Source organism: Stigmatopora nigra, chromosome 7, assembly GCF_051989575.1.
Source record: "Stigmatopora nigra isolate UIUO_SnigA chromosome 7, RoL_Snig_1.1, whole genome shotgun sequence".
NCBI lineage: Eukaryota > Metazoa > Chordata > Actinopteri > Syngnathiformes > Syngnathidae > Stigmatopora > Stigmatopora nigra.
The window spans coordinates 6,845,180-6,858,358 of record NC_135514.1 but is presented as its reverse complement, the minus strand read 5'-3'; the positions used below and the strand labels follow the sequence as shown (position 1 = coordinate 6,858,358).

At 40.8% G+C, this 13,179-nt stretch overlaps 1 protein-coding gene and 1 long non-coding RNA gene across 3 annotated transcripts in view; one reads left to right on the top strand and one right to left on the bottom strand.

The window, feature by feature from the left end:
• Positions 1–13,179, bottom strand: part of LOC144199963 (uncharacterized) — a 79,611-nt gene that overhangs the window by 52,212 nt on the left and 14,220 nt on the right. The gene's annotated exons all lie outside the window — the stretch shown is intronic.
• On the top strand, positions 8,507–10,533 carry LOC144199353 (twist-related protein 2-like). 2 transcript variants are annotated; one of them, XM_077720936.1, is made up of 2 exons: positions 8,507–9,185; positions 10,228–10,533. In XM_077720936.1, the coding sequence occupies exon 1, from the start codon at positions 8,626–8,628 to the stop codon at positions 9,157–9,159; it is 534 nt and encodes a 177-aa protein (XP_077577062.1). In that variant the 5' UTR covers positions 8,507–8,625; the 3' UTR covers positions 9,160–9,185; positions 10,228–10,533. The 2 variants fall into 2 exon arrangements, with proteins under 2 accessions (XP_077577062.1, XP_077577063.1); XM_077720937.1 differs by having other exon boundaries at positions 8,507–9,189.

The following is a 13,179-nucleotide window of genomic DNA, read 5'->3' as shown; positions in this document are numbered from 1 at the left end:
CTTCAACCTGCCGATCATGGTTGTTTGTGGAATGTGGGAAGAAAGCCAGATCAGCCAGGAAAATAACCACACAGGCATGGGGAGAAAAAGAAAACTCCACACAGTAAGTTCAGAACCCCCTGGGATCGACCCTTCCATCGAAGAACTGTGAGGCAGATTAAGAAGCTCAATTTATTTATATATATCTACGTCAGCAAATTTAAAGTCCCATTTTGAAGATTTGCTGTTGAATCAAAGCCATAATGGTGTAACGATTCACTACAAATTAAGATAAGTGAGCCTGGAAGTTTGTGGAAAGGTAGGTTCCGCAGCCAACAAACTTGCGAGCCATCCACAAATCACTTTGTATGAACAGAAGCATTCCTCTGTCCCCCTTGGGTGCACGAGCTTTCATTTGAGTTGCCGCCATGATTCCATGATATATGCTGGGGCCAAGAAGTCATTTGGCTTTCAATTTATTAGCTTACTGATTTATGCTCACTGCAGAGGCTGTGTTGGTGACTCCTACAACAACATCCACCCTTTTTACTTTACGCCCTAAAGATCTGGTAATGGATGATGTGAGAGCTGAGCAAGTTGGATAATTTGAAAGTTGGGGGATGTGTGGCCTTCAAGTTTATAAACTGGCACTTAATTTATCTTTGGTGATTGACTCTAATTGAAAATCCATGGCAGTTTAGTGAAACAGGGGCTAAACTGCCTCATTGTTTTGAGATTTTTTTTACCAAATTCAGGCATCCCAGGGTTTCATTTTTGGAGTTTGTATTATATCTTTTAGAACAATTGGGTTTTCTTCTCACATTCCCAAAAATTGGAATTTCCAGTTCAACCGAAAAGTCAATGGACAATACATTTAAAAAAGTTGAACATTATACATTGTTCCATTGTTCAAATCAATGTGACTTTTTTATCCGCAATGTTTTACAGCAGAATATTTGTGGTGTTACTAGGTGTTCAATGCCTTTCTTCTGACTAACAGCCTGCATGGAGCCTCTTCCCATGACCACCGCTGGGAAGAAGGAAGCTCCATTACCACATGACTCACAGGGAACCAAAGAAAAGTCAAAAAGAAAGAAAAAACAAGGCCGTCAAGTAATTGGCAGCGTTTTCAAGCAGCTTTATGAGTAATCTGCGTCTACATCCTGCATGGACCTTTATACTTTCCTCTCACATTTTCCATCTCGTGGCTTTAAATTGAGTTTCGTGAAGGAACATTAATGAACGTTGCTTTGAGAAACATTAGCATCCTTTGCAGAGAATCATTCGGCCAAATAAAGGCAAAATGAGTATCTTACTTATTAATTGAGCCATTAAGATCACACCCTATGATGCAGTCAAAAGTTTTGTCAGGTGTATAGTATTGATGGTGTGGGGGATGTGCAGAGAGTGTGCTTGCTGACAGGCCTGATGCACCAAGTGTGACACTCCCAGTGCACAAGTGATCTAAAAAACAGATGGAGCCAACAGGGTTGGTGTTGAGGTATGTTGATAATCAGCAATGGGAGCTTTCATAACACACACTCTTTCAATGCTAAAACCTTGGATTTATGAACTGCCAACGCCTATTGTTCCCAGTTGACTTCGAGTAAAATGCAACCAACGGACTACACTCTGCACGGGCTGCATCCCAATAACTTAGAGAGAAAAAGGGCAATTTACACATTTCTGAGCTCAAAATGACTCCACAATGTCTGCATGGAAGTCAAACCAACACATTAGTACACAATGAAAAACCCTTCAACATTTCCTTGTCTTCATTATTGACGAGGCTTTAAATCAATCTCAATTGAACTGGGGAAAGCGAAAATCCTGGACCCTGTGACACTTACATGCAATCTTTGTTGGTTACCCAGGCTTGTCTCATCGTTACAGTAAAAGTGTCTCTGAAAATTCCTGCACAGTCACAACGATTTTTTAATGCTGACACTTTCACCATGAAGTGCTTTATTTCCCTTAATCTACCAAATTTGAAGGCAGATAAAATCTACTCCTGAAAGTCACACCAAAAACTCTAAAATAATTGCTTGAAATTAATACAGACAAAAATCAAGCGGAAAAGGAATCACAACTTGATGACATGCCCAGCTGGGTGACCACACAACTTCCTCAATGATGAGTGAAAATAAACACAACTCCTGAGAGCAAACACACACAAAAATCTACAATCAGCTGAGCACTTGGGGGTAAATCTCTCTGAGGATGTCTTCTTGGCTAATTTCTGTCAACCCAAGCAAGGCTGAAGGGCTCCTGTTCCAAAAACAACATGGCTTGCGAGGTAGCCCATTGTGTCCTCTGTGAGGAGGAGAAGAGAAACGAGGAAGAAGAGGTCACCTCTAACCGGCACAGTGGGGGAAGCAGAAGTCAGCCGGGATGAGAGTACAGCTGAAGTTCAGAGACCGATGGCTTCCTTATAACTTTGCACTATTAGAACTAAGTCGCTCTTGCATTGTGGCATGTCTGAGTTGTCTCTGAACTCTTATCGCCTGGACTGTATGACGGTGGAATGACAAAATGAAGAAAGATAAGATAGTCAGCTATTTAATATAGAAGTCAGCAGGATATTCTGCTGTGTTTTTCTTGGCAAGCAATGGGAGACCCTCCTCCGCCCAGATCACCCTGCAAATCCTGACACCACACCCCCAAACCTCTGCCCATCATCCCCCTCATACGATATTTATCCTCATACGCAGCTGGAGCACTCTGCTTGACCTGCTCCCAGGGTTAGAGGAGTCCTTATGAGGTTTAGTACTTAGGAGCAGTGACTGTTGGAACACTTATCAATGTGACTATAACTACTGGTAGTGTGAGGTGCTACACATTGGCAAACAAAGATAATTTACAAGGTATCAAATTGGTGCACCCAACATGCAATACTGGCTACTTGTCAAGCCAAGTCCAAGTATGCCCATTATGGGGAAAATGACAATTTCTGCTTCCGAAAGTCTTTAGATGCTCATTACAATTTAGATAATAGGTTTATTTTCAGCAATCACGTTGACAAATTGTTTGATTTTTCTACATACGTTTCCTGTTCCATCCTCAATGTCAAACATCTTCATTGGGTCTTGCACTATATTTTGACCAATTCAAGGTGTCCTGTGCATACTGCTCGTATTTGGCTACACTTGTTTGTTCAAAGACTGTGATAAAGGTATTGTAGTAGTTTGAGCATTCGTACATGTTGTCGGTCATTGTGCTGGTCAGTCTACTGCAGCAGGCTGGCAGCATGGGTGAATGTGTGTGCAAAAGTGCATGGGCGCATGTGTTAGTGTGTGAGTGTGTGTGAGTGTGTGTGTGTGTGTGTGTGTGTGTGTGTGTGTGTGTGTGTGTGTGTGTGTGTGTGTGTGTGTGTGTGTGTGTATTTGTATGTGAGCGTGGTTGTGCATGTGTGTGCATGTGTGTATGTGTGGGTGTGTGGTCTGCTGAAAGCCAGCAAGCTTTTATAGACAGCCGAAAGCACAGCTCACTTGCCTCCAGATTTTCAGATTTAACAGCAGCAATGCAGCCAAAAACACACATGCTAACTTTCCGTTTCTAAAACAAAAAGTAGGAAAAGAGTTAGGACATGATGCAAGATGAAGTGAAACCCAGAATCAGATTTTAATTTAAAATGTGGTGTTCTGTGTGCAACTATCCTAATGTTTGCTTAGTGCGTGCATGTGTGTGTCTATATGTGCATGTGTGTCTGTCAACTTCCAAGCTGTGAAAACATACTGTAGGTTTGTTGGTTCTTTGTGGCTAATAAGGTGTCATTGTTCAGTGCATGGGATTGTCCCACATCTTCAGATGTATAAATTGGAACAGGACATGTACGACAATTACTAAATTCTATGCACCAATTCAGTTACTGAACCCTGTTGGTAAATCTCCAAAATCCACATCTAAAGTGGTTAAATAGGACAGCATACCTCAATGGGCATTTCCTTTCTCAATCTATTTTCTCCCCCTTCCCCGAGGTCAGGTCGCAGGGGCAGCACCTTCAGCAGGGAAGTCCTTACTGCCCTCCCCCAGCCACTTCGTCCAACTCATCCCAAGGTATTCCCTGGCCAGCCGGGAAACATATTCTCCCCTGCATGTCCTAAGTCGGCCCAGCGGTCTCCTCCCAGTGGAGCATACCTGGAACACCTCACCGGGAGGTGTCCAGGAGACATCCTAATTAGATTCCCAAACCACCTCATCTGGCTCCTCTCGATGCAGAGGAAGAACAACTGTACTCCTAACACATCCCAGAAAACAAAACTTCACACTCTCATTTCCTTTCTAACTTTGCTATATATTTTCAGGTGATATTTGTATAAAAACATGTAGTTTTTAAACTGATGTTCTTCATTAGCGTGACAGATAAGATGTAGCCTGTACTACCTGACTATGAGCAACACGGTGCACCCCAGACTGGTCACTAGTCAATCACAATCAAGAGATGTTCAAGTAAAATATGTCAAAAATATTCTAGAGCTTTTGTCGCAAAAGATGTTTCAAATCCATACCCAAAACACATATTTAACCCATCTTTTGCAGCCTTCTTTTCACCATCCTTTAGAGTAAAATTCTCATATCCAGGACAGGTGAGTAGGGTGGTTGCATTTGCTAGGCAATGGGCTACGAAGCTAGGACCAGTTGGAATCCTACCGGAACTATTTGGTCCCTTTTGAAATAGGGAACCGAGCAAATTTTCGTTCTTAAGTTCTCTTTTAGTCCCTGGCCAACATAAATATAATTAATACTTTGCAGTTTGAGTTTGACATTTATGTTCTGTGTCCTCTGTGGCCCACCTTGTAGGAAAAGTAAAAATACAGTTGTGCAGTTTGAAGTTCAAACAAAATTTCTGGAAAGAATATGCCTCTAAAGTCAGACTAAACCAATGTCGCGAAAGGGAGGGTGTTCCACTAGGGATCCACTGTAACATTATTTATTCATTATTGAGGCTGTGAATTATGTGAGTTTGCATTTGAATGTGGATATTCAAATTCAGCCCCTGATCGAGAATAAAACTAGTATAAATATACATCCAAACTGATAAGTAAAAGTATCTTTTTGCAGTGACAGCAAACTCTGTCTCAGACATTTCAGATCTTGGGACTTGTGCTCCAGGAACAGCAACTTGAAGCCCGATTAGAATGCACAACATCAAAGCTCTGTGCTTTAAAGACTTTCTTTTACTGCTACTGCCAGGAGTCCTGGCTCCTCCATGTCCAGACAGCTTATAAAGGCTTGTTTTTAACCTCACCTCCCTTTTCAACACCCCAAATCGTCTCTCACTCTCACAGGACTGCTGTTATCAGAATTAAAAAAAAAAAATACTAATGCGATGGTCTGGATTTTTCTTCTGAATGGCACATTTTGTTGCTGAGGTCATCCAATGCTCTGCTTGACCTCATTAGCACATTCAAGTTAATAAAAGCGCTCTCGTCCCTTTAAAGGAGCCCTGTCTTTCTTCACAAAGTGCAGCTGATCCATCTTGGCGAGTTGGCATCAGACTCGGTGCTGTCGGCCACTTTAATGGAGTGAACACGGATATCACAGGCAATTGTGGGAGCGTTGTACATGTGGGGGACTGTGGTTTGTTATTTCAGCAGATAGGAGTGGGCCGATAGAGAAACGCTGCCTTCCAAGGCCCGGCAGAGAAAATAGACAGGTCTCTGGATCTGGCTGGGTTTCAGATCGTATAGTGAACGAGATCCTGAGTTGTGTCTGCCTTGATGTGACCTCTGGGGAGATGCTCGATATCGCTAGCTCAAGATGCGAATGCCCAAGTAAAAGATCACAACAACAAAGCTGGAGCATATTGATAAGTTGACGAGTGGGCACACGTCACGGCGTCTCGTCCTGCTCCTTTTTTTTGTATTTGCGTGTGTCCGGTCTCCCGACAGCGGGATGAAGGTTAGGTCTTTATTAAAGATCAACACCGGTGGAGTTGTCCTGTAATGACATCATGTAGCTGAGAAGCAGCTGTGTTTTCTCAGAGTCACTTCAGCAGCAAAGAACTGAACTAGGCTGTGCAATCTGCCAAGGATTATAAATATAGAGTGAGCCTAAATACAAGCTTGTATTTTTTTATGCATACACCGTGCAAAAGGCCACGGCTGCAAGACTTGTTGTTTTAATGACCTTTTTCACCAGCCATTGTGACAGGAAATAACATGATACATAAAGTTAGCTGAATTGCACACAAAACATACAAATCAAAACTATCCAGAGGTGTGGCAAAGGTCAAGGCAAACAGTGACATCCAAATAAAATGTACGGAAAAAGTATGAATTTTAGTTTGTGCCATTTAACTTAGAAATTCCCTCTAAGAATCTATTAGCCTCCAGTTTTTCAAGCCGCCAAGAATTGTCATTAACGGTCTGGCTGTGGCATCACAACCACATGGCAACAAGGGTATAGAAAGCCTATAGACAGAATGCTAGAATAATGCAAAAAATCATTTTCTGAACCGCTTATCCTCACAGAGGACACAGGGTTGCTGGAGCCTATCCCAGCTAACTACAGTCACCAGGTGAAGGACATCCAGAATCGGTGGCCAGCCAATCGCAGGGCACAAGGTGACAGCCAGCCATTCATGTACACTAATTTGTTTTTCAATCACACAAAAAAATCTGCCCATGTTATGCCTACTTTTCAATACTCTTGCCCAAGGTGTGATGTAGTACTCTCAAGTTAATCTGCAACCTAAATGAAGACAATCAATATAGAAAGTGAACATAAACTGCTGCTCGCTCACATGCAGGTAACAGGTGCTTGCTCAGATCAGCACCATGGACAGGTACTTCCCACAGGTACAATAACCTTACCAACCAAGGCTCTCGGGATTCTAATTTGTTCATATATTCAATTACATTTTGTTGTACTTATCACGAGGCACTGGAGTCTATGCCAGCCTAAATTGTGTTGCCAAAAAAATCGCAAGGCACCAGAAGACGAGCAACTATTCATGCTGACACTCACACCGAGGGAAAGAGTGTTCAACTAGACTAGCTTGGGATGCTGGGGGGAATCTGGGGAACCAGGAGAATACCCACATGGGCATGGGGAGAACATACAAACTCTACATAGGAAGATTCTAATTCATCATCTGTATAACTATGTAAAATTCTCATCAACATTTTCGTGTGCATGTGTGGACAGAAATAGGAAAAGATTTAAGTCTACTTGGTTACAATGGAGCCCCAATTCCCACTTAAACAAGCCTGTGTGTGTTGTTGGTACCTGGGGGTGCTCCCCTTGGAACAATACTTCACTCTCAGGCCTCCATGAAGATGTAAATGGATGGTTCGGCTGGTGTTGTGACCTCTCACCTTGACTGCCCCCTCTTTCCTGAACCAGATGCTGCTCCTGTGGACTACGTCCCTCTCAAACTAAACAAAGTAATCCTCCACTAAACAAGATGGATATTGTATCACCACACCAGAAAATACCAGAGGGCCTCACACACAAAGGTACCTTCTCCTCTGCCTCGGCTACGTAGACTCAACAGGGGGCCGTTGCTGCGCACATTGTTTCATATACGCGTGCAGAAAGACACTCTGGCCTGTGATTTACGATTATTTTGAATGATTCTCTTAAAATCTACATTTGTGGTTTATAACCAAAACATGCCCTCTTGTGGGGGGATATAATTGGAGCATGAGGGGAAAAAGTTGGCCAGTGTTAAACCCTGGCTTCAAGTGCTATGTCAGATTGGGATCAAGCGTTGCATAATGAGACATGTTTGATCTCCTTGGGATTAGGTCAGACTATGGCAACAATGTTAGCAAACGTCATGTGGGTTGCACACATGGTTGCATAAGAGAATACATGATTCTATTGGGAGGTGTGTTTTTTGGTCGGAAAAGTCAAATGAAAGCAGTGTGTCAAAAATGATTGGGCAGCTAGGTAATAGAACAGGCAATTTGTCCCTCAATTTTAATATTAACTCTGTTGCCTTTAGACTTCTGAATCATTAGAAATGATTGATGTGGGGAAACTGAAAAGTGACAATTAACAGATTTTATTGAGGTTATAATATTTTGCTATGTGCATTATTGAAATCGTAAGTAACTGAACTATTTGGGTACATACTTCAGATGCATGAAAAGTTTAATATATTAGACAGAGAGAGGGGAAAAAAGGAAGACCAACCATGCTGTTATCTTTCTCATGGTTTTGTAGACATTGCTTGGGTAATCAGTCAATTATTATGCCATTCTAAATAACGTAGAATAGTATACCGCATTTGCCAAGTGCAACAGTCACTACTATTATTTGTAATTCTTTCATTCTGCAATCAGTCATATTATTCGGTTTTGATATTCCTTACGAAGAAGCCAAAGGGGGGTTCGTTTTTTAATGGTATGATGTCATTGACATACAGCACTGCTATCTGTTACTTTTGTCAAAAGAGGACCCGCCCCTCCCATGACGTCCCTTGTGAACTCGTCCAATCGTATGCCTCCCCTTAAGGTTTTCAGCCTATAAGATGAGGCTAACTTTCTGAGATGTCAGAAAAGACTTGTCCTCCCGAAGGCCCATCTATGGATACCTGGGTCTCTTTGAACCGCACAGACCTACAGGTGGACTTGATGGCAGGGAGGTAATATCGGGACTCTTTTAGAGGGGGGCACTATTTCCGTGTGGCGAGTGGAGATGTCCGAGGAAAATTTGGGGGAAGAGTCGAGCAGCTCCCCGGTTTCCCCCGTGGACAGCCTGAGCAACAGTGAGGGTGAGGCGGACACGCAGCCCAAAAGAAGCAGTGCAAGAAAGCGAAGGCCAAGCAGGAAACACGTCGCCGCCACCACAGCTGAGGACTCGGACAGCCCTACCCCGTCGGGGGGCAAAAAGGGGAAAAAGTCCAGCAGCAGCGACAGCCCACAGTCCTTGGAGGAGCTGCAGAGCCAGCGTGTGATGGCCAACGTGAGGGAGCGTCAGAGGACTCAGTCGCTGAATGAGGCGTTTGCGGCCCTGCGCAAGATCATTCCCACACTGCCCTCGGACAAGCTGAGCAAAATACAGACACTCAAACTGGCCGCCAGGTACATTGACTTCCTATGCCAGGTGCTGCAGAGCGACGAGCTAGATGCCAAGATGTCTAGTTGCAGCTACGTGGCCCACGAAAGGCTCAGTTATGCATTCTCCGTGTGGAGGATGGAGGGCGCCTGGTCCATGTCCACATCTCACTAAGGCCAAGACGATACAAGCCCAACATAGTAGGTACATCTTGTAAGAAGTGTGTGATGATCTTGTTTTTTTTCCCCTCTTGAAATCCCTGGCAAATATTTGTTCGATTGTTTTCTTTGTCTGCTAAAATTCTTGTTTGCATGTGTACTTTGCATCCGTGTCTGCATTATTTTACAATGTAAAGGCATGCTTTTCTTTCGTGAAAAGAATGTATGCATGTAGTTTTCTCTAGTTTGAAGCATTTTTTTAAAGATTTCTCACCTACTAAAATTACAATAAACTTTCAGGTTAACCCTTTTTGGGAAAAGTGACTTTTTTGGTAAGTTAAAAAATAATTCAGGTCTAGGTCCAAAAATGTCAAAGGTAACTATTATTAATAATAATTTTACATTTTTAAAATACATAAGATTGTTGTTTTCTAATCTAATTCAAATTATAAAGATTTGAACATTATTATAGGAATTCCAATTTAAAAAACTTGTTTTAAAAATGTCATTGCATTTAACTCATTACTTACTATTTTCGACAATAGATGTCAATTTATTTAACCTGGGAGGGCCTTGTTGTGCTTATCTTTCAGTGCTATTGATGGCATTAGATGTCCAATCAATTTTGACTGGTAGCAACTGATCACCCAGTCAAAATGGATTGGACGTCTAGCAACATCAGTGATTTACAATGAATTTAACATTTTCCCTATAAAGGGTTTAACCAATGATGCTGCATTTTTCCAGCAAAATGAAACATTGAATATTCCGATCAAAATACAAATTCTTCTTCAACTGCATGGTGCATTTATCTTTTACTGAAATATCATTGCTGAAACATAGTACAGCTAAATTGCAGAAATCTAATATTTTTCCACCTAAAAGGCTTCATACTGTGTTTATTAATACCAATTCAAGAGGCTCCAAGTTTTTCACTTCAAATTCAAGTCCCTAAAATGTTCCCCAGTTTAAATGTGCCACTCAAGTCACATATGCAGCAAATATGGCCCTATAAACTGATTGCACTGACATCCAATACTGGCACAATAAACACTAATCACTGTGTGCGTGTGACCTTGCACAGGTGACTGCTGATTCTCACATTCTGAAGGGACATTTCTGGAGTCCAATGCTGGATACATGGGATCACTATTTAAAGTAAAGACCACGGAGGTGCTGCAGGGGATTTTTTTGTGTTTTTTCTATGCAGCCCCTAAGACCACGCACTCTGATGACGGTTTATGTACATGTTGTTGACGACGAATGTTGAATATATTACGGCTGTTGCCTGTTTTAAAGAGTTACTTTTTTTCTACATGTATTTGGACTTATTTCTGCCACCGTGGAGCTAGGCAGTTTGATTTATGTGTACGCATGTGTGCGCGTGTGCATGTGTGTGTGGGAGTATGTGTGTGGGAGTGTGTGTGTCTACTGGTGGTGGGCCTACATTTATGAGGCTGTTTTTGTGGATCAAACCTGTGCAAAAATATTTTCAGAAATCATTTATTTATTTATTGGTATTACATTTAGGAATTCATCCTGTGTCTGAAATATAAAAACATTCCTATTTTTATTATCACTTTTGTAAATGTTTGTATATTTTTTTGCAATAAAGAAAACAACAATATTTTGTTCCTTTTACCTAGCTTGTTTTAATTTTGTTTTGCGTTTATACAAAAAGGTGACAAACTACAAAATCTAGTGATAAAATTGCATTGGATGAAATTCAACCTATAAAAATAAATAATATATATAGTAGGTTTCAAATATACACACGCCAAAATGGCACGTCGAGTGTTTGTGGTTCCTGAGTAATCAAAATAACGTATTTAATAATTTTAAGTCCATCCATATTTGCCCATTTTCCTTACACATTTTAAATGTCTAAATTATCATTCCTGCTTGTGCATTAATGTCACAATAATAATTGGCTTGCTATATAATTAATCCAAGATACCACGCGCTTCCGGCTGTCGTCACTTTATGAAACGTTTAGGTGATGTGGGAAAGTTTTTCTCACTGTCCAAAAAAGCAAACCGTGACCGCTTGAAGGTGTGTAATTGGCCTTCGAGGCATGTATGGAATTCCCAGATGTCTATGAAATTTAAGGAGGCCGTGAAGGTAGAGTGGACGAGGGGGCCACTCTCACTGTTTGCGTGCGTGGGAGGGGGCTCTCCAAACCCACAAACATATCCAGAGAGCACCTCAAAATGGACTTGTTGAATTTCAAGCTTCCATTTCGTACTAATAATCATTTCCTTATTGTTTTAAACGTCTCACTCATAACATTCAGCTACTCACATATGAAAAGCACATTCTTCTCTAGATCAAACGACTATAAATATATGTTTCCCCTTTTTAGAGGGAGACCAGTTGCCAATTGCAGCACACGGAATGAAACCTATTTAGAACAGATGTTAGTATATTCTTTTTTCACCCTTTTTTGGTGGGGGGTGTCACGTGAAATGAGCAGATGTTCAGAGTGTGGTGCAGAGCAAGGCTCACAATGTGCACTGCACTGCATTGCTTTGCATTGCATTGCAGTGCACGGACGTCCAACGAACCGAGCTCGCTCATCAGCCACCGCCTATATTGAATGGATATTATCTAATTCCAGGGAGTCAACCTAGATTTATCATCATAATCTCAATTTCAGAAGAGGGAAAAAAAAGGTAGGTAACTCATATCGTTACGTACAACATGTATTGCAAAAGACTACAGCATTTAATATTGTAATTATAGTTGTTGAGAAAGGTATAAATTAAACCAGCTATAAATTTAGAAAAAAAGCAGTGTCAATATTAGTGTGTATGTGTGTATCTTAATGGGTGTGTGTGTGTCTTAGTGAGTGTGTGTGAGTGTATGTATGTTAGTGTGTGTGTCTGCATCTGTGTGTTAGTGTGTGTGTGTGTGTGTATATGTATCTGTTAGTGTGTGTACGTGTGTTAGTGTGTGTGTGTGTGTGTATATGTATCTGTTAGTGTGTGTACGTGTGTTAGTGTGTGTATGTTTTAATGTGTGTATGTTTTAGTGTGTGTGTATGTTTCAGTGTGTGTTAGTGAGAGTGTGTATGCATGTGTTAGTGTGTGTGCATATGCATGTGTCAGTTGTGTGTGTGTGTGTATGTATGTGTATGTATGTGTGTGTTGGTGTGTTAGTGTGTGTACGTCTTCGTGTGTGTGTGTGTGTGTGTGTGTGTGTGTGTGTGTGTGTGTGTGTGTGTGTGTGTGTGTGTGTGCATGTGTTGGTGTGTGTGTTGGTGTGGGTGTATGGGTGTGTGTGTCTTCAGAGGGCATATGACAATTTTTGTGCAGCTGTTTAGGTTGGAAACTAACACCAGACTTAGTGTAGTAACAGTATTTAAACAAACAGTATTTTTCCACTATTCTATTTCTGTACAATTTTTAAAATGAAAACATGACTTGGAAATTACTTTTTGAATATTACTCGCACTACAATATTTGTTGGAAATATTTTTCTAAGAGTTTCTAGACTATTTGTATGTCATAACATTTAAGACACGCTTCGTTCCCATTTAAAAACTTCATTTTCTTTTTCCCTGTAATTTGAAGCCAATTGCTTTTAATTGTAGTCATTTTTTCTTCTTCCTTTTATTATTTGCACACACAAAAACCAAATTATGCTGGATTGGAAAAGAAAAAAAAATCTGTGTCAATGTCAATCTGTGCTTTTAGTTTTCAAGTGTACAAGCGTTTTTTTCAAAATGCAGTTCTTTGTAGACATCACACTATTAAAAGTCTGTTAATCTTGATAAACATTGCATTTATTCATCCATTTTTATGTTCTCATTGAGCAAATAGTTATTTTATATTGAAGTGTACCATTTTTTAAGGTTTAAACATAAGAGGCCCAAGAAATTCCCATTCTTAAATACTTTGAGCAACTGTCTTTCATATTAGTGTAATTTACTATGTGTTGTTTTTTGCTTTGCATAATGAAAATCCTAAATAAGGCCCTATTTAAAAAAAGAAAAATTATAAAGATTAATGCAAATGTAGTTTACCGGAGAAGTGAA

Excerpts from the sequence above, each read along its gene's own strand:
- LOC144199353 (XM_077720936.1), top strand. The coding sequence starts at position 8,626 with ATGTCCGAGGAAAATTTGGGGGAAGAGTCGAGCAGCTCCCCGGTTTCC.